At 35.6% G+C, this 21,249-nt stretch overlaps 2 protein-coding genes across 3 annotated transcripts; both read left to right on the forward strand.

Moving 5' to 3' along the window:
- Nucleotides 1–685: 685 nt before the first annotated feature.
- LOC141453473 (uncharacterized) lies at nucleotides 686–4,200 on the forward strand. Its single transcript, XM_074126785.1, has 2 exons — nucleotides 686–1,590; nucleotides 2,361–4,200. Exons 1-2 carry the CDS (start codon nucleotides 1,353–1,355, stop codon nucleotides 2,636–2,638), a joined length of 516 nt encoding a protein of 171 aa, XP_073982886.1. The 5' UTR covers nucleotides 686–1,352; the 3' UTR covers nucleotides 2,639–4,200.
- A 2,957-nt stretch (nucleotides 4,201–7,157) lies between these two features.
- Nucleotides 7,158–19,341, forward strand: LOC141453469 (uncharacterized). Of its 2 annotated transcripts, XM_074126768.1 has the most exons (9): nucleotides 7,161–7,232; nucleotides 8,660–8,705; nucleotides 10,040–10,093; nucleotides 10,174–10,227; nucleotides 10,309–10,362; nucleotides 14,660–14,737; nucleotides 15,870–17,879; nucleotides 18,998–19,066; nucleotides 19,156–19,341. In XM_074126768.1, exons 1-8 carry the CDS (start codon nucleotides 7,209–7,211, stop codon nucleotides 19,054–19,056), a joined length of 2,379 nt encoding a protein of 792 aa, XP_073982869.1. In that variant the 5' UTR covers nucleotides 7,161–7,208; the 3' UTR covers nucleotides 19,057–19,066; nucleotides 19,156–19,341. The 2 variants fall into 2 exon arrangements, with proteins under 2 accessions (XP_073982880.1, XP_073982869.1); XM_074126779.1 differs by lacking the exon at nucleotides 19,156–19,341 and having other exon boundaries at nucleotides 7,158–7,232; nucleotides 18,998–19,069.
- The last annotated feature ends 1,908 nt before the right edge of the window (nucleotides 19,342–21,249 follow it).

A 21,249-nucleotide genomic window follows, 5' to 3' on the forward strand; every position in this document is an offset into this window, starting at 1 on the left:
AAACCTGCAAAGCTAAGATGTACTAGACTTTATTCCGGGTATAGGCTTTGGATTTTATTTAATGTTTAGTATGGGAATTTATAGTAGAGTATGTTTGCACGTCATCTTCGTCCACGACACCCAATTTGGTAGTTGGAGGTAAAGCTCGTCTATAAAAATGAACATTATTTTTCTTTGACTTGTAATATAATGAATACTATATTTATGGACATAAACTGGCCTATGACAGCTTGAAATGCTTCAATATTGAAAAATAAAAAAGTATTTGGAGACTTTTTAACGCTTATCTAGTTTTTAATTCTTCGAAATCGTTTTAGATTACTAGATAGAAGCGATTCATGTACCATTTAACCACCTTAACTAGGTGGCATTGGATTTTGGTGAATATGTTCACTGTTTAGGACAAGGTCCCTAAATAGTGGTTATAAATCTGGCACAACCAACTATGACGGTATATAATATAGTGGAGAAGTCGTCATAGTTGATCAGTTGACTGTGCACTGTCGTCATGGATCTTAGATTGGTAAGTAATCAGAGAAAAAAAAAAAGTTTGAATAGCTGTACGAAGTGATTTGTGGCATTTTATCTTTGTTTTAAGGTTCTTTATAAGCAGGAAGCAGGTTTATAGGCAAGTTTTTTTTCTTAGCAGGTCAGATAACAAGCAGGTGAATTTTTATTTACTGCAGGTTTGTGGCGTGTAAAACTTAAGATGTTAGGATTTCCGGTTATTGAAATGATTCTTCAGCGTTGTCATTTAATTAGAATGCCCTCCTCTGAGATCTTGGCGTACCTCTTAGCCATTCCAGTCTAAACAACACAGACACTGCAACTCCAGGCGCTGTGAAACAGTGGCAGAGTCTGCCTTAATTAGCTCTGTACTGCCTCCGCGACTTTTTTTCTTTTCATTTGAACGATTTCGTCATAACTGAAATTCTAAACATGGACTAAACCGCAGTGTCTTTTTTGTCATCATCCTGACAATATCTTGGTTTTCTTTAAAGGAAGATTATCCAAGTTCTTTCTTCTCCTATTGATGTCTTTCCATTTAGTTATCTTGTACGAGAATGAAGTGCAACTTCAGGTAATCAGTCAATTTAAAGCAGACTGGTTATGTCGTTGATTTTATCCGTTGAAGCACGCATGTTTTTTGTATCCCGTGTGGATTCAGTAGAAGGCGCTGAATGATAACGGTAAATTTATTTGAATTTATGTTATAAACGGAATTTTAAAAAACAATGTACAATATTTCATCGCATTTCTCCAATTTTTGTTTAATGGAGTCCATCGAGTTGTGTAGAGAACGGCTCATATGTAAATCTGTAAATTGTTTCTGTAACTTTTTTCCTGGATAGATGTCCTCCAATGGGCCTTTCTGTGTAATGTACGGTGTTACAACCTGTATAATGTTGGTAAGAATAAGATTGAAATATTTAGAGGCTAAAGAAAATTTTGTGCTAAAAATAGTAATAACTGACAGTCATGTGATTATTCAAACCAGAATCTTTAAATTACAGAATCTGTTTGCATTATTACTGAGCTACCTGATGACTACTGTAGTTGCTAGTGTTGCCACCAGTCATCAGTCAGTCGGTAAGTAAATAAATCCTATTTATCAAATTTGTCTTACAAATTTTATATTCTACATTAAAAGGAACTGAGGGGGACATTGTGGTAACGAGCGTGGGTATAAAAAGTGGGAGATCCCTTGTTCGAATCCCACTTACAGTTAAGTTTTATTTTTTCAGATATTTATTATTCCTTTTTAACAGCCAGTCGCCGAAACAGATACAGGAAACTTTAATTCCACCTGCAATCACACGCACATCTTCTAGCTCAACATCTTACTTGTAGAACTCTTCCTTGACAACCCAGCTAGACGTCTTAAAAGACGGTGGCCTCGTGATCTCCTCTCTAGTGAAGAGATTGGACTAATAGTTCAATTTCTTGGAGTGTTACCACTGGGTAGCTTCTCCACTCGTTCATTTCTAACTGTTCACCGTTATCGTGGTTACTTATAGCGCCATCGTGCCAATTGTGGCACAGATAAATGAGGGAAAGAGAGAGAGAGAAAAGAAAGTATTGGTTGGAAATGTTAGTAGTAAAGAGAGGATTCCGTTTCCGGCCACGATACCAAATTTCCTGGATGAAAGTTAATCCCCCGCTCGATAAAATAGGCGATTACAGATACAAAAAATGTGTGTTGTTGACGGGGTCCAAAACTGATCTATTGTGCATCCCTAATGCCAGGAGTAGCCCCCCTGATAAACTAGCCCCTAAACACTCCAGTTCCAAAATCCAACAATATAAGCTCACCTAATTTAAGATATAAATTTTACACATTTTGCTTTTTATGTTTTCAGTGAGCGGTGAAGGTTGGCGATACGGTTATGGAATTATAAGTACACCAGATGGACATGGATTTGTAACTGGTGAATCTTATCCACATGGTTATGGTGGATTTGGTACATATGCACCATTTTTTACACACTATAATAACTATTATCCAATACCAGAAGAATATTACTTAAAAATTCCCCAACATTTAATACCTCCGCCGCTAGTGATACCTGTTGAATACAAAAATGGTTTAAATTTACCATATAATCAATATAGATACATTGGCCATGATTATTTATAATACAAAGTAATACTTTGAGATAAAAAATCTGTAAGCTTATAAAAAAAAAAAAAGAAACAGGTGGCCAATAATGTTTATAAATATTCAATAACTTTTTTGAAAAAAAATAAAACAATAAAAAGAACTTTTCAGACTGATTACTGGAAGCTGCATCTTTCTAGTACTGAATACAATATTATAAGCCAAAGTTTAAGCTACAAATTAAATCAACATAACGTTAGAGTATAGTTTAAGATTAAGTAAATGTTTTCCTAGTAAAGATGACTGGAATATTAGTTTAAGCTCGGGTATAAACAAACAAAAACAAAGGGACAAACGACTTGTTTGAAATATTACAATTGAAGCAAACTCCTTGGTAAGAGATTTAAGATAATGAGGATCAAGAGCCAACACTACTGAGTATAATAAGATACCTCTCCATCGTGGTTTCGAACCTATAAGAATATAAGCCAAGTAATCACACACTAGATAAGGAGAAGAATGAACTAAAAGCTAGCGGCGGGGAAAGCTCAAAGTTTCACCAGGGGTAGCTTTAAACAGCTGTTCATTTATACCTTGAAGTTCATTGTTTGTAAATCCATTTTCCAAAAAGACCGTCCATGGATTTTCTTGCTCAAGTTGCTCTCGTCATCAACTTTATGTATGTACGAATAAGTAGGAGCAAATTTGTAATCAATAATGAGTTATTTTACCTTTAAAAAATATGTAAATATTTTTTTAATTATAACATTATATTTTAACTTGAACTCTTTATTTGTTTCTTCCTTTCTTAGTTAGTTGAGTCAGTAGCGCAGGAAAACAATAGTGTAAATCATATTTGTACTGTCCTACTTCCTTTTTTGTGGGCTAGAACTGGTTTTATGGAAAATCGATCATCATCAATGATGAATAGTAAATAAAATGTGAATGCAGTCCGCACGCTCAGCTATTAACAAGGCACACTGAGTGCAAATAGACGACTTCCACTGAAAGTAATTGTGAAGTGTCAAAATAAAAACAGTTTAGTGTAGTCAATAAAATAAGTAAATAATTTTGGGCAAGTTCGAGGCTATTCCGCCTATAATCTCACTTTTTGACTTCACCACTAATGCTGAGGATTTCCGGTATCCTTTTAAAGAAGTTCAAGAAGAAGAAGAAGAAGCTGGAAAATTTGGAAGTATTCTGAAGGAAGCTCCGCCTGTAGGCTCCTCTAACACCTGCTGCTCTCTACCCAAACCATGCCCCAATGTTCTCATGCGTTGTATGAGCTAACTCTGATCAAAAAGAGAAAGAACCTTTCCAAGGAATTTCTAGGTAAAGAGGGGATCCGCTAGTCCAGTATAATATCCTAGATGTTTCCTGCAATCCTCGCACGCAAAGCTTTCCGCAGAAATGAAATGTTAGTGTCATAAAGAAAAAGGGGTATACAGATTGGAATAATCCTTCCCTTGTGACAGACCCTTTTATTGTACATACCAAATTGTATTATCATCCATCCCTTCGTAAGGGGTCGCTCAAGCATCTTGGATTGGGCTAGGAGCATCAGCCAGCGATGTCTTCCCCTCTAGCGCCCTATTCGTTTCTTCACCAAATACTTTACCCAGAATTCAAGATGACACCCTTAGCACACCTCTCAGCTAGAGCAATTACCACCTCAGTCGAGCAAAAGGTGTGTTATTAAAAACAAAAACTCGATCAACTAAGTTAATGGTCAGGAATTATTAATTGAAAAACAAACTTTACTTATTTTCCTAATGATTAAAAATATATTTCGACGATTAACTAAAGTTTTCCCTTCAATGATAACAATTATTGGCCATTAGACGACATCACACGTGCTTTATCGCTAACTCAACAATCTTAATTAGTTGTTAACTCGTAAAAAAAGGAACTAATATTTTAATTACAGTATATAAAGATAAATTAATAATATACATGCATTTTTATATTGCAATATATATCTCATATATTTTTAATCTTACCACCAATTTTAGAATTTATTATTGAATTAAAATACTTATTAAATTCCCCATCTTCCCTGGAATTTTATTAAAATTCTGAAACTTCAGCAAGTCCAGACATGTGCCCCTGAAAAGCGGTAAAAGATCTTCTCGGGGTCAGACCTAGTTAGCTTTAGGAGAGATAACTGCACTTAAGGACTTGCAGAGAAAATAAGGAGAATCTCATGAAAACAATGATCCCATTATATGGAATTACTCTGACTCTAAATTACTTACTTCACAGGATATTTCGAGTTTTGCTGGTGTATGTAAAAAGAATCTAGCGCATTTCCTGTTGGTGTGGTGCGTGGATAAACGTGAAATAGGAGGTCATCTCAATTTTTTGTATTTCGTTTAGATCTTCAACTACTTTTTCATGGTGTTCTTGATATTGCACGATAATTGGCCAATTTTTATTTAATTTTTTTGTTTATTTATTTTGCAACTGTTATTAGTTTACAATAAGCGAAAGAGATGAGGGTAAGGAAATGGCGTAAATGCATAACATACATGCGTGTGCACCCAGACATGAGTGGAATGAACGACGGACATCCAGTGATGGAAGCCGTTAGTTCTCACAGCTTGGCAAGCTTACACAGCAACCATCCTAGGAGATCCGGTGTTATGTGTTGACATGGTCGCGTGGACACCGCCGCTTTAGTGTGCGCTGTGGATTTGAAGGAAATGTTGTAGTAGACAAGTTGTGGATGAGAGGGTTGTAATGACTGTAGATTTGAGTGGAGTTTTGTGTACCGAGATTGGATTTCAGAGACGAGAGGATAGATATTTAGATCAGAGTGTACTGTGTGATTGAAGACGTAGAAAGGAACGTTAGCTATTGTCCTTAGAATTTTAGACTGTAAGGCTTGAAGTTGGTTGATGTTGGATTTTTTGGTACTTCTGTAGAGTCGTATTCCGTACGTCCAGATTACGGCAAGTCGGGCGGCCAATTTAAATATTATTTCTTAATTTTCCATTAATTATATAATGAACGTGAGTATCCAAAGAAGTATTGCGAGCGAAAATGTTAATATTAAGGCGAATACAAGATTATTCACCTCCATAAAACGCAATAACACTCAACATTTGTACCATAATATCATGGAAATGGTTAAAACCACAATGTTCGGCCAATACACGAATTACCTATGTATTTACGTGAATGGAAAATATGATTGCATTTGCAATTTAGCAATAAGAATTTGGTTCATGCAAAAATTTTTCCATCATTTAACTGGAATTAATTTATTTATTTTCATTAGATTTGTTATAATACTTAGTTAAGTGCAAATATAATTTTTGATAAATACAAGATCCAAGATTCACTGCATATTATTGTTATTATTTTCTAATTCATAACTAGCCGTTATGTGTTTTAATTGTCAACTAATTCTGGAAATATCGTTAATGTACGGCCATAAAATTGGTATAATATTGCGCTCATCTTGATTTCATGCGAACTGAAACAGATATTATGGATGCTGAAATTTAAACGACTAGATCAGTAAGCTGGGAGAATGAATCATTGTTTTAGACGAGGAGATTACTAAGCTGGGGCGGATAACTACTACTAAACACTATGGATTCATTACGTAAGATTAGCCCACATTTCACTGCAAGTCCCAGGTATAGTAAAGTAAAAGTAAAGTAATCCTCTATTTTTGCCTTAACGTCCAACTACCAATTAGGTGTCGTGGACGGTGGCGACTAGCAAACATACTTTATTGTAAATTTCTCATATAGACCATTAAATAAAATCCAAGGCCTAAGACTGGGAATCGAACCCAGTACCACAATACATCTTAGCTTCGCAGGTCTCGCCTCTAACCGCTCGCCTACCGTGGCGCCCTTTTTGCTTCTCAAGAAGTACAAATGAATACCAGAGTTTCAAGTTTCCGTCCATTAGGCACATCAATATAAAGGTGTACATGAACATATCGGACCCTCTCTGCAAGTCTGATCTTCAGCGCCCTTCCAGTTGTCTGAATATTGCCCAGGAATCGTTCAGGGAATTATTGAGAAACTAAAATTCAGCCATTATTGTTTTACGTTGTCGCACTCCAATCAGGTAGTACAGACAATAGAAAGTGGTTGAACAAGACTGAATCACCCAACATTTCTTAAAGTCCCCGTCCCCCTTAAATCCATCAATGGAGAGAGGTATTGCCAAGCAATCTAACAGAAAAGATGTGAAGAACAGATTATCAAGAGAAAAGCAGGCTCACGTTTTCCAATTCTTTGGCTAAAAATTAAAAGTATTGGAGATTGAAGATTAATCTACAACCATTTATTCTTCCAGAATTGTAACTTTGTTCTACGGTTATCGAATTATTTTCGAGACCAAAATTTATGCATTTTTTATTCATTTATTTATTTTTAGGAGGGCGAATTTTATTTTCTAATAAATTATCCTTTATCATTTTAGAATAGTCATTAATGAAGTACTTGATTGATGGGTTCTAAAGTAATGACATTCATGTATTCGTCGAGGTTAATGATCAATAAAATTTTAGAAGATATGGGATAAAATTTAAGAATATAAGACCAGCTTGCAGACAACAGCCAGTCAACAGTCAATTCTCCAAAGCAAAATGAAGGCAACCATTCTAGTACTGGTAAGTCCAAGTACAATTTTCTATAATTTAATCCTAACATGTTTAATTATTATAAGAAATATTTTAAATTTTTGATTAGAACTGTTGCATTTTGCAAAAATTTATGCACTCAGCAATCTGACGAAATGGAATGTTCTATTTCGGACCTTAGACGGTTTAAATTAAGTTCTGGGTTCTAAAGTTTTGTCCAAGTTCTGTCACTTAATTGCTTACCTTTAAGACCAGGAATGATTAAAATAAATAAAGTAATGCCTAATTTTTTCAGACTTTACCTCCAACTCTGTCTTGGATGGAGGCGACTAGCAAGCATACTTTACTATAAATTTCTTGTAACTATTACTCATTAAGAGACTAAGGAGACCAAAACAGCGGCGCAAAACCTATGGCCCAAGGCACATGTTATTGTGGAGGGTATTGTGCCTTTCCCCTTTGGATCTTGTAGACGAAACCTCCCCTTCTAAGGAGGTTGAGGACTTTCCCTACTAGTTCTTTTTGCGCTACTATCTTCTTTGATTAAAACGCAATCAAACAAGTGACAGGCTGTTTCCTCCTCTTCCTGGCGCAATCTGCACAACGGATCCAAGTTAATAAGCCTTTCCCCTTTCTAGATGTTTCCTGAATCTACCAAGCCCTGTGAATAGACCTGTGATCTGAGTAATCTTGATTCCTACCTAAGCACAGAGTCTCTTTAGCTCTTTGTTTACACAACCAAGGCATCATGCACTTACTGTGATTGACCCCAGGACACACATAACCAAGTTCTCTTCAGATCCAGTCTCTTAGAACCACACGAACTGCACCCTTGGTGATTCCAAGGCAGTAGGGGCACCTAAAACGCCCCGTAATCAACAGACTGGCCAGTCTCTGCACCCTGGCAGAGCCTTGATGGCCGCCTGTAGTTCAATCTTTCTCCACCACACTATCTCACAGTAGTTGGTGATACAATAGGAATGGCTTGTTCGTATAGAGAGCCAATGGGTCATTTTAGAGCGTAAACCCCATATCTTCCAACAGATTCTAGTAATACCACAAAGTGTCTGTTTTGTCTTCAGTGTAACTTTATCTAGATGTGCTTTCCTACTGAGTCTAGAGACTAGGACATCGCCCAGATAATTAACCTCACCTGACACATCCCGAGTTTAGTCAAAAAAATCGAAGATTTTTGTAGCTCTCTATGACGCTTCTCTTAATAAAGGGACTAGGAATCCAGGGGGTCAGGAAAGGGATAAACAGGATCAAAAGAGGATTAGCAGCGGGGTTGTACCACCACTATGCCCTATGTGTACTGTGTAAATGTATTGGGGTGTTACAGTGTAGGTTACTCATGTTCATGTTGTTAGGCTGGCCTAGTACCCCAATACATCATTAAAGACATTATTTTATGCATTTTAATAACTAGCACTAATAAATCCGTTGTTTGTTTTCAGATAATCGCTGTCTGCCCCTTGCTGCACGCAAGTCTCTGGGATCAATGTAAATTTTTATTAATAATTTTGTTATGGGTTCTAGTAGAAAGGAGTTTAGCTTTTTAAATAAGTTTTTAATTGAAGAGCTTGGTGCAAAAAGAAGTTATCTACAGTTTTTTAAAATTTTTAGTAGAGACAAAAAACTAAATATGCTTTAAGATGTATTCCTTATGTTGTGTCTGCTGTAAGGATTAGTTAATATATTGTGATGGGGTCATTTAGGGCTCAATTTGAACTTTCTAGGGCATTTTTTAAGCTTACTATAAGCAAAAGTTATTTTGCAGCTAACTCTTTACTTGCACCAAAATCATAATTTTCTGTAAAACTTGAGTACATATTAAGTACTTTAGTCTACAGATTTCTTGTTTTTGAGCTTTTAAGTGGCATTTTGTGTCTTGTCGAAGCGAATGTTAGATATATTAGTAAGCCTGTCAAAAAGAATAATAATAATAATATCTACCTAATATAAACATTAAATAAACCTAATAATTTATTTCTTTTTTCCAAGGAATGTAAAAGAAAGTTATCTGCAGTAGAAAACTCTTTTTTGCTCAAAATCCAACCTAGGTTAGAGAATAAGTAATAATAAACGATTCTGCATAAAGACTCGTTTATGCACCAAAAGATGTTGAATTGAACATACAATAGGTGGCGCCACTAAACTCATTTTCTGAAAAAAATGTAGATAACTCCTTTTTGCATCAAGCTCTTCAATTCTTTACCATAAGAAATCACTGTTATCCTTGTTAATTGGAGACCAATTACTATAACATCATTATAGGCAGAAGTAGGACCTTTGAAGGTCTCGAGGCTGTACATTCTTTTGCCCTACTAGAACCATTAATTTATTTTATTTTTAATAATCATTATATAAACCTTAGCCTTATTTTGTTAAAATTTGGCTGGTTAAAGATAATAATTCCCTATTTTATTTCGACACCATCCTAACGCTTTAGTCGCTCTCTTCAGGGAAACTAATAACAGAGATTTTCAATAAAGTAGAAATCTTTCTCTCTTTTTTTACACAAATGATCAAGTTGCATAGTTCTAATAGATTCGCTTGCATCCATTTTCTTTTCTACCGGTCATCTGTTCAACCGATGGCTCTAACAGTTTGAGAAGGTCACAAAAATATTTTGGAACATTGTATCATGCTGTGTTAAAGCTGAAAGAATTCTTGCCAATGAATGTACAATGAATAAAAAAAACTACACAAAGAAAAAAATCTTACACAAAATATTTAGTCATTTTACTTATCAATCTCAAAATCAATCACTAACATTAGGCAGCAAACTTTAACTTAATCAATTCTGTTTAACTGATTGCATTATTTTATTGCAGTTGTTTCTATGTCACAAGTAGCGGATAACAAGGGAGAAGGACAGTTAATCCAGAGTAATTTTTGTTTACCATATTAATTTCTCTTATATTATTGTGTAATACTTTTTAACAGCACATTGCATTTATTATTGCAGATGCTTTTGTGTCACAAGATGCAGAAAATGAGGGAGAAGGAGGGTCAAGCCAGAGTAATTTTTTTTTTACCATATTAATTTCTCTTTTATTATTGTGTAATACTTTTTAACAGCACATTGCATTTTTTATTGCAGATGCTCAGATTACACAAGTAGCAGATCAAAAGGGAGGAGGAGTGATAAGCCAGGGTAATTTTTTTTACCATATTAATTTCTCTTATATTATTGAGTAATACTTGCTCGAGTAAGAGGAGGTATTGCAATCGTACGGAATTTTTAAGTTTTCGCTTGAATTACCCATTTTCAGGTCCTTTTAATCCGAAAAAGTTTTTTCTTTTTTGTAAATTAGCCTCTTTCTCATTTTATATGTATATATAATACACATAGTTTTTGAGTTATAGTGGTATAATATAATATACATTTGGCTAATGTAAAGAATAGTCACCCGGAGGTGTGGCCTGTTTATTTTTAGGGCATGCGCAGTACAGCACACTTACCGTTGACTTTTTAAACTACTTCCCGCCACTGTTCAATATATTCTTTTTAAATTTCTCAACTTCCCGCTAATGTGCTGTATATAATTTTTTTGAATTTCTTGCCTATTTATGTTTAGCGCGCATGCGCAGTACAGCACACTTACCGTTGACTTTTTAAACTACTTCCCGCCACTGTTCAATATATTCTTTTTAAATTTCTCAACTTCCCGCTAATGTGCTGTATATAATTTTTTTGAATTTCTTGCCTATTTATGTTTAGCGCGCATGCGCAGTACAGCACACTTACCGTTGACTTTTTAAACTACTTCCCGCCACTGTTCAATATATTCTTTTTAAATTTCTCAACTTCCCGCTAATGTGCTGTATATAATTTTTTTGAATTTCTTGCCTATTTATGTTTAGCGCGCATGCGCAGTACAGCACACTTACCGTTGACTTTTTAAACTACTTCCCGCCACTGTTCAATATATTCTTTTTAAATTTCTCAACTTCCCGCTAATGTGCTATATATAATTTTTTTGAATTTCTTGCCTATTTATGTTTAGCGCGCATACGCAGTACAGCACACTTACCGTTGACTTTTTAAACTACTTCCCGCCACTGTTCAATATATTCTTTTTAAATTTCTCAACTTCCCGCTAATGTGCAGTATATAATTTTTTTGAATTTCTTGCCTATTTATGTTTAGCGCGCATGCGCAGTACAGCACACTTACCGTTGACTTTTTAAACTACTTCCCGCCACTGTTCAATATATTCTTTTTAAATTTCTCAACTTCCCGCTAATGTGCTGTATATAATTTTTTTGAATTTCTTGCCTATTTATGTTTAGCGCGCATGCGCAGTACAGCACACTTACCGTTGACTTTTTAAACTACTTCCCGCCACTGTTCAATATATTCTTTTTAAATTTCTCAACTTCCCGCTAATGTGCTGTATATAATTTTTTTGAATTTCTTGCCTATTTATGTTTAGCGCGCATGCGCAGTACAGCACACTTACCGTTGACTTTTTAAACTACTTCCCGCCACTGTTCAATATATTCTTTTTAAATTTCTCAACTTCCCGCTAATGTGCTGTATATAATTTTTTTGAATTTCTTGCCTATTTATGTTTAGCGCGCATGCGCAGTACAGCACACTTACCGTTGACTTTTTAAACTACTTCCCGCCACTGTTCAATATATTCTTTTTAAATTTCTCAACTTCCCGCTAATGTGCTATATATAATTTTTTTGAATTTCTTGCCTATTTATGTTTAGCGCGCATGCGCAGTACAGCACACTTACCGTTGACTTTTTAAACTACTTCCCGCCAATGTTCAATATATTCTTTTTAAATTTCTCAACTTCCCGCTAATGTGCTATATATAATTTTTTTGAATTTCTTACCTATTTATGTTTAGCGCGCATGCGCAGTACACTTACTACACAGTGCTTCCTTTTCAACGTATTATCAGTTCCCGCTAGTGTCCTATATGTAGCTTTAGGTGCCTTTTTTTGAAACTTCATAAAAGATGAGAGTTTTGCATTTACAGTTTCTCTTTAATTTAAAGCATGAATGTAGTCTGCGGGAGGGGAGATGAAAGTTTTATCATTTTGAATGGGTGTTGGTTTCATTAGTAATAGATATGTAGGTCCGAAGTGTGTTAAGTGAGATCATAAGTATGAAAAGGAGTCTTTTTTCCATGGGCGATCAAATGAGAGCATTATTTGAGGGAGTGAATAAAGTGTACAATCAGAAGGATAGGGATTGCACTGAATAAGGTAGGCTACTATTGTTTTGTTTTTCATAATGTGAGTGAATTACTAATTAGAGTTGTGTACGTGGTTCAGTGGGCATGAGGGGGGTGTGGGGGCGAAGCCCCCCATAAAAACAAAAATAGATCAGGGGGTATGGGGGGGACACATTTTTTAAAATAAAATTATCAATCTTGAATTAATAATTCGAAGTGATTCTGATTCGCTGTTACCATATAATCCGCCAGATTTAAATGTAAATATAAAATGAAGAAATATTTTTATATTTACATTTGAATTTGGCGGGTTATATGGTAACAGCGAATCAGAATCACTTCGAATTAGGCCACACCTCTGGGTAACTATTCTTTACATTTACCACATTTGGCTATATTATAACCACTATAATAATCCTAACATAAATAAAAAAATCACAATAAGTTCAAATTTTTAATTTAGCCTTAGTATTGATAAAATGCGTCTCCAAGAGGTTTTGGTTAATATTAAATGTACCTACTTACTCAATCATTACCTCAAAAGTATTAAAAATTTCTCAAGAACGATTTCTAAAATTTTATTTAAAAAGCAAAAGTAATATTACGATTGCGAGCAACAAATAAATTTGAAACCGATCTCGACTTCTCGGCCTTTTTGCTAAACTCAAAGGGCAGTATCTGTTCTTAACAGCTTGAACTCTACTTCCATAGAGCTTGTTCCACCTCTGTCACGGGATGGACCCGCTGTTGCAGTTCCTCCGGAACGGACGCACTTCGTAAAAGGCACGTCAATACCTGAACGGTTGGTTAGAAATGTAGCCCGCAAATCTAAGTTTCATTGTGATGTGAAAGGGCCGATTCCTGGTCTAGGTCTTACTTTTGATCAAACAACACAGTGAACAAGAAATTTAATATATTAGAATCATAGACAAAGCGAACACTTTTTAAGTATTTAACTTAACCTTAAAGGCGAATACACAATCAGCACACACTAAGATATAAGAACCGCGCAACAGCTGCTCCCTCTACACACATTAACCCCCACTCTTCCAATTGTACCAACAACCAAGACTTGCCGAAATGCTAAAATAATATTTTATTTTCTTAACATAATCAATATTATTCACGACACCCAATTTGGTAGATGGGAAAAAATAGGAATTACTTTTTATTTTATTTTACTTATTACAATATTCCTCCCCCCTCATAAAATTTGATAAGGGCAACTCTGAAAGAGAAATTGGGTAGATTACCTCTAACGTGCCATTAACGGCCATATTATCTCTTTGTACTATTTACGAGGGTTAAATGTATTGCTGAAATTTCGAGTTAGATTATCATCTTTAGGTTCAATAAGACAAATAGACAATAATCAATAAGTGAAGCCATTAGACTCCATATCTTCTACAAATAAAGTTTAAAATAGTGACATCACTTGACAATGATGCGACATGGAATGGTTCAGGTGTTGAGTTAATAAATTCTTTTGTAGAGATCATTTGCAAGACATACGTATTATTCTACAGGTTGCAAAATTTCTTTACACATTTTGTAACTTGGCTAAAATACTTTAACTGTCGAATTATTAGAGAAAAAAAAATCTTTTATTCCTTCGAAATATAGAAGACAAACATCTGATAGAAAAGAACTGCAATATTAGATTGACGTTCAACATCAAACTTAACGAGAAGCTGCTGAGAGGAACAAACAGAATTGGAAGCAAATAGATCGTATGTTATATATATGTGCTATGGTATAAATTCCAAATAAAGACTGCGGAAGACAAGGGCTGAAGCAGAAAGTATAAGAGAAAGTCCCATGGAAAAGAAAATTTGACTAAAATCTGATTTGTTTTATTTTCTAGGGTGATTTGTCTCCTTTTTTTATCACAGGCCTAAGGTGATTTGTCTCCTTTTTTCCGACTTACAGGGACTTCTTACAACAACGCCTGGACTCAAAACCTCCTTAGGCTTCCCAAACACAACTAACCTGTTATATACTTGCCCAAATAATGGTACACTGTTTCGCCAGCTAACTATTGTATAATCTTGTGCTCAGGACTGCGCTTATAGGCTACCTTCTATAAGATCCACCTAAGCGCTCATTGCACTGACCAAAGCTCACAGTTGCATCCAGATCAGGGAGAGAAGGAACGTCACATAATGATTGCACATTTTACTAACGTTAATCAGCCAAATTTAGTAGATTTAAGCAATTCTATCCTGCACATTGCAAATAATACGTTATTTATTGCAGTTGCTTCTGTGCAACAAGACGCACATCAAGCGGATAAAGGAAAACAAGAAGGACAAGACAATCAACAAGGAGAAGAAGGTATATTTTTTCATCTTATTAATTTCAGTTTCACTGGTGAGTAATGCCCACTAGAGTGAGAGAAGTTAGTGCAATCGTACGGGATTTTGATTTTGAGTAATCAATTGAATTACTCATTTTGTGGTCCTTTGAATCCAAAATAGTAGTTTTCACAAATTAGCCTCTCTCTTTCTCTTTATATATATTATGTGTATCTCTTTCTGTAATAGTGAGTTCTCGTTCTTCCGGATGTGGAAGCAAAAATTCTTAGAGGGATTAGCAAAAATGCTCCATTCGGCACCCAATACGTATTACGCCTTACTGGTGTATGGCTGCCTGTCTTGTTGCCAGCTGCTGACCTTCTGCGGTCCAACTTGTATAGATCTCCCAGTTCAGTGCAATTTAGCATGAGAGGATCCACATCCTTATGCTGACGATCCGTCAGTCTGTATTCTATTCAGCATTTTGACTGAAGCAAATAACGGCCATGTAACGCTAGTACAATGGTTTCTTCGCAAACCCATTAGCGGTGGACTATAATCCCACCAATAAATTATGAAAGTTCCAGAGAGCACATAGATTACATGGGTTAATATTTCCATTTTCACTCCTTACTCTCGCTAATCAAAGATCAAAATGTTGCATCTATACTGTACCGTAGAAAGACCGTAGAAAACCACGACCCAACTAAAAGAAGTTCTTCATGAAAGAAAGACATCCAGAAAAAAAACTTTGACTGGAATTAAATTTATTTTCTTTCGGGAAGATTTATGACGCAGGCCAATGCTGATTCTTCGTCTCCTATCTCTCAGCCAAAATTCTCTTCTCCTCAGGAGGCTTCTCACAAGAACCTCAGATATACCTTGACTAAAACACATTGAACACACGTGACGTACTAACCACCAAAAATAATGGCACATTTCTCCTATTCCGCATAACCACGCACTTAGAACTGACCTCGTAGTATACGTTCTGTACGACAACCTGGTGGATGGTTGGCGCTCACTGACATTGTACCGAACAAAGTACTTAGTTCTATTCTGCTCAGAAAGAAAGGGAAAATCAATTATGATTGACCATTTTATAAACATTAGTAAATTTAAGCTCATCTGTCCTGTCAATTGCATCTAATTCGTTAATTATTGCTGTAAAGGTGATCAAAAAGAAGGAAATAAACCAACAGGATCAGAAAATCAACAAACGGGACAAGGAAATGAACAAGGAGGGAAAGGAAATCAACAACAAGGTCATGGAAATGAACAAGGAGGAGAAGGGAATCAACAACAAGGTCATGGAAATGAACAAGGTGGAGAAGGAAATCAACAACAAGGTCACGGAAATGAGCAAGGAGGGAAAGGAAATCAACAACAAGGACATGGAAATGAACAAGGTGGAGAAGGAAATCAACAACAAGGACACGGAAATGAACAAGGAGGGAAAGGAAATCAACAACAAGGTCATGGAAATGAACAAGGAGGAGAAGGAAATCAACAACAAGGGCACGGAAATGAACAAGGAGGGGAAGGAAATCAACAACAAGGTCATGGAAATGAACAAGGAGGGAAAGGAAATCAACAACAAGGTCATGGAAATGAACAAGGTGGAGAAGGAAATCAACAACAAGGTCATGGAAATGAGCAAGGAGGAAAAGGAAATCAACAACAAGGACACGGAAATGAACAAGGTGGAGAAGGAAATCAACAACAAGGACACGGAAATGAACAAGGAGGGAAAGGAAATCAACAACAAGGTCATGGAAATGAACAAGGTGGAGAAGGAAATCAACAACAAGGTCATGGAAATGAGCAAGGAGGGAAAGGAAATCAACAACAAGGACACGGAAATGAACAAGGAGGAGAAGGAAATCAACAACAAGGTCATGGAAATGAACAAGGAGGGAAAGGAAATCAACAACAAGGTCACGGAAATGAACAAGGAGGGGAAGGAAATCAACAACAAGGTCATGGAAATGAACAAGGAGGGAAAGGAAATCAACAACAAGGACACGGAAATGATCAAGGAGGGAAAGGAAATCAACAACAAGGACACGGAAATGAACAAGGAGGGGAAGGAAATCAACAACAAGGGCACGGAAATGAGCAAGGAGGGAAAGGAAATCAACAACAAGGGCACGGAAATGAGCAAGGAGGGAAAGGAAATCAACAACAAGGACACGGAAATGAACAAGGTGGAGAAGGAAATCAACAACAAGGGCACGGAAATGAGCAAGGAGGAAAAGGAAATCAACAACAAGGGCACGGAAATGAACAAGGAGGGAAAGGAAATCAACAACAAGGACACGGAAATGATCAAGGAGGGAAAGGAAATCAACAACAAGGACACGGAAATGAACAAGGAGGGGAAGGAAATCAACAACAAGGTCATGGAAATGAGCAAGGTGGAGAAGGAAATCAACAACAAGGCCATGATAACGGACAAGGAGGGAAAGGAAATCAACAACAAGGACACGGAAATGATCAAGGAGGGAAAGGAAATCAACAACAAGGACACGGAAATGAACAAGGAGGGGAAGGAAATCAACAACAAGGGCACGGAAATGAGCAAGGAGGGAAAGGAAATCAACAACAAGGGCACGGAAATGAGCAAGGAGGGAAAGGAAATCAACAACAAGGACACGGAAATGAACAAGGTGGAGAAGGAAATCAACAACAAGGGCACGGAAATGAGCAAGGAGGAAAAGGAAATCAACAACAAGGGCACGGAAATGAACAAGGAGGGAAAGGAAATCAACAACAAGGACACGGAAATGATCAAGGAGGGAAAGGAAATCAACAACAAGGACACGGAAATGAACAAGGAGGGGAAGGAAATCAACAACAAGGTCATGGAAATGAGCAAGGTGGAGAAGGAAATCAACAACAAGGCCATGATAACGGACAAGGAGGGAAAGGAAATCAACAACAAGGACACGGAAATGAACAAGGTGGAGAAGGAAATCAACAACAAGGGCACGGAAATGAGCAAGGAGGAAAAGGAAATCAACAACAAGGACACGGAAATGAACAAGGAGGAAAAGGAAATCAACAACAAGGCCATGACAATCAACAAGGAGGGAAAGGAAATCAACAACAGGGACATGACAATCAACAAGGAGGAGAAGGAAATCAACAAGGAGGGCATGGAAATCAACAAGGAGATGATGGTAATTTTTTTAATCTTAATACTTTCTCTTACCCTACTGAGTAATACTCTCGGGAATAAGAGAAAGTAGTACTACCGTACAGATTTTTTATTCCGTGTTTTAAGTTGAAGTATTCGTTTTTAAGTGTCCCTGAATCGGAAAAATGGTATTTACAAATTAAAATTAGCCTTATTTCTGTCACTTTATCTCTCTCTCTTACCCTCTCGCACTCGCTGAATGTATAAATATGTATAATATTAATCAGAATCAAAATTAAATATCCTAATTTAATCTAAATCGGCTTAACGGAAGTGCCACTTTACTGATTAAGTTTTTCTAGAAGTTTCATTTTTTTTTTTATTAACGGTAATTAATTTTAATTTTTTGTTGTCCACTTAGAGTTTTCTAAAGTCTTTAGCCTAATAGCTAATCCAAATAAGTTATGCAAATTTTATGCGGTTGTGCCTGAAGATAATCAGGCCTCTAATCAAATAATTAGAATATTTTGAATTTTAAAGGATCTACAAAGAAGACTAAGATTCTGTCTTTCTTAGTGACTATCTCCATTCGACAAAATAGTATTTGTAAAGCAAATTAGATTCTTTCAGGTATCTTATAGTAGGGATTATTTTCTTTGATCTGGGTAACGTCTTAATTCTATAACACCTAGCATCTTAGTTTTTTTTTTGGTGTTTTGACGCACAAAACACCTAATATAAAATACCGTCCCTAATTCTTAAGGAATCTTAAGAGCCAGGAATGGTCACATGGAAGATCGATTCACTTCCTGGGCGCGATATATTCATAAACTCTTAACCATTTTTTTAAATGGAGGCATAGATTTCCTTTAAAAAAATTATTACGTTCTTTCCTGACTTCTCGCAGTACCTGCAATAGCCCATTACGTTTCTAATAAACATACACTTTAGAAAGATTGTTAGTAAATTTGATAAAGGAAATTCGATTCATTCTTAGCCTAGTTTTTCCTAAGCTGAATATATCTGCACAGAGAAGGGAAGATAAAGTTTTCTCCATCCCAATGCCGTTTAATAATATTAATCAACTTCTCTTACAGAAAATCAGCAAACAGGATGAGAAAATATAAGTTATTTTACTAATATTATTTCTTAAAATTTCAGTTTCAAATGAAAAAACTTCCAATACAAAAAATGAATGCAACACTAGCATAAACGTCTAAGATGTGGCAGGTTTGTTTTAAATTTTTTACCTAACATTTATAGTGAGTTAGAGTATTTTTTATCTTAAATTAATAATTTATTTTGTTTTTTCTAACCAGGTTCAAAAATAATCAGTATGAAAACGCCACCCAGTTATGTCTTCATTTCGAAATTGCACAACTTAATTATATAATTTTTGTTTGCACTTGAATATTAATGGATAAAGTAAAAAATAAATATATAAATAAATAAAATGCACTGTGCACTTTATATTAATATTTAATAAAATCAAATTGTAGTAAAAATTCTTATTTTTAATTAATTCCTTTTTGCTATTTTTATTTTTTCATACGCTAAGTGCGAAAAGGTAAGTGAAGAAAACGCCTATTTTTTTTTTCCAGGCGGGATTTAACTTCCAACAACCAATTAGGTGTCGTGGATTGGGTGTGGAAGTTCACAGTTTTACTATTAACACATTTTCTATAAATTAAATTGTAGCTAAACGCTGGATTCGAACAGGGATCTCTCACTTACATATCTATACTTACACCAACATTTGCCGCTCATTCTAGCAATATATTATTTAATTTAATAAATTTATTATTTTGTTTAGGCATCTATTTATTGTATAGTCTATGTGATGGGCAAACGACGGCCCAAGGGCCACCTTCGGCCCAATGAAAGGTTCAATCCGGCCCGTCACATAGTTTATAATAATAATTAAAAATAACTATTACACTTCCATATACTTGAGAAAAGCTTTTTCCAATAATGAAACTTAGAAAAAGCTGTGCTAGAAATAGATTGACGAATGAACCAAATTATGACAAACTATCATCAAAATACTTGCAGCTTCATACATCGCATTAGTTTAATTTTGATATTATAAAACCTACCCACTTATGGTGTTTTATTAAATAAAAAAATTATTATGGCCCGTTACTGGCTCAAGTGTTGCCCAACAGAGAAGAAAAACAGTTAGTTCATGGTTTCACTTTAAATGGTATCTCGAACTTTTTAGACTTAAAAAACAGGACTTGAAGGAGCTCCTTTAATAGTAAAGGCTACCAGAGGTCACAAAATGATGTGCCAATGAGTAAACCCAATTCATTGCAGGAAGCTATTCTTGAGTTGTGATCATAGCAAGATGTCTCTTTGAGTTTACGAACAGTTCCTGGATCTCCAAGTATTTTCTACTAGCCAGTTTTGTTTTAAAGAACGACTTAAACCTTCATTGAATCCCTGGCTCGTCAAACAACGGGGGCGAGTAAATAATTGAATCGTAATTAGTAAGTTATATTGTTAAAAATCACAGAAATTTACGTTTTAAATCATTTTGAGTATTTTATTTTTAGTGTTTATACTAATCCTCTTATCGCTAGTCGGGCTCTTCAAACACACATCAACCTCTTACAGGACTGGCTTATCAAATGGTGAATCAAAACTAACGTTACGAAATCAAAATATATAGTATTATATTTACTCTTCGACGAAAAATCCTACCTCCCATCTTCATGAACCAAACTTCTGACCAACTGTGGACAAAGTACGCTACCTTGGACTGTACCTAGGACAAACGGTTAACATGGAATCCCCATACTAAACTGAATAGACAATAATCTAACCAACGCTACAAACTTCTCGCTAGACTACTTGACAAACGTTCGAAACTTAACCTACATAACAAATGACTTCTATACCTTCTGCTACTGCGAACTATTTGGTCATACGGCATCGAAGTATGGGGATCGACTAAGCGTTCCAATTCTCTACGCCACCAGACATTACAGTCAAAAATACTTCAAAAATTTCTTAACGCTCCGTTCTATGTATCTATGATGACCTCAAAATCCCTTTCATTACAGATCTTGCTAACACTCGTTTTCTCAAATTTCATTCCTTTATTGTTTTATTTCATTACTTTACAGCAGCTCATCCTAACCCTCTCATAGAACAGCTATCTTCCACATTACCAGGTAATCCTCCAAGAAGATTGAAGAGAAGATGGCCTCGCGATCTACTCCCCATCATAAGAGCAGTATAAGTATAAGAAGAGCACGTTAATGGGCGCCTTCTCCTATCTTCATTCACGACATTGTTATATTATATCACATTTGCTTGTTGCAACAACCATTGCAGTTGCAAATTTCAATAAAAGATTTTTTAAAAAAAAGAAAGAAAGTATTTATTCTTTAAATTCAGCAAATTGATTA

This window comes from Rhodnius prolixus, unplaced genomic scaffold (assembly GCF_049639745.1).
Source record: "Rhodnius prolixus isolate KJV_2025 unplaced genomic scaffold, Rpr scaffold_1, whole genome shotgun sequence".
Taxonomy (NCBI): Eukaryota; Metazoa; Arthropoda; class Insecta; order Hemiptera; family Reduviidae; genus Rhodnius; species Rhodnius prolixus.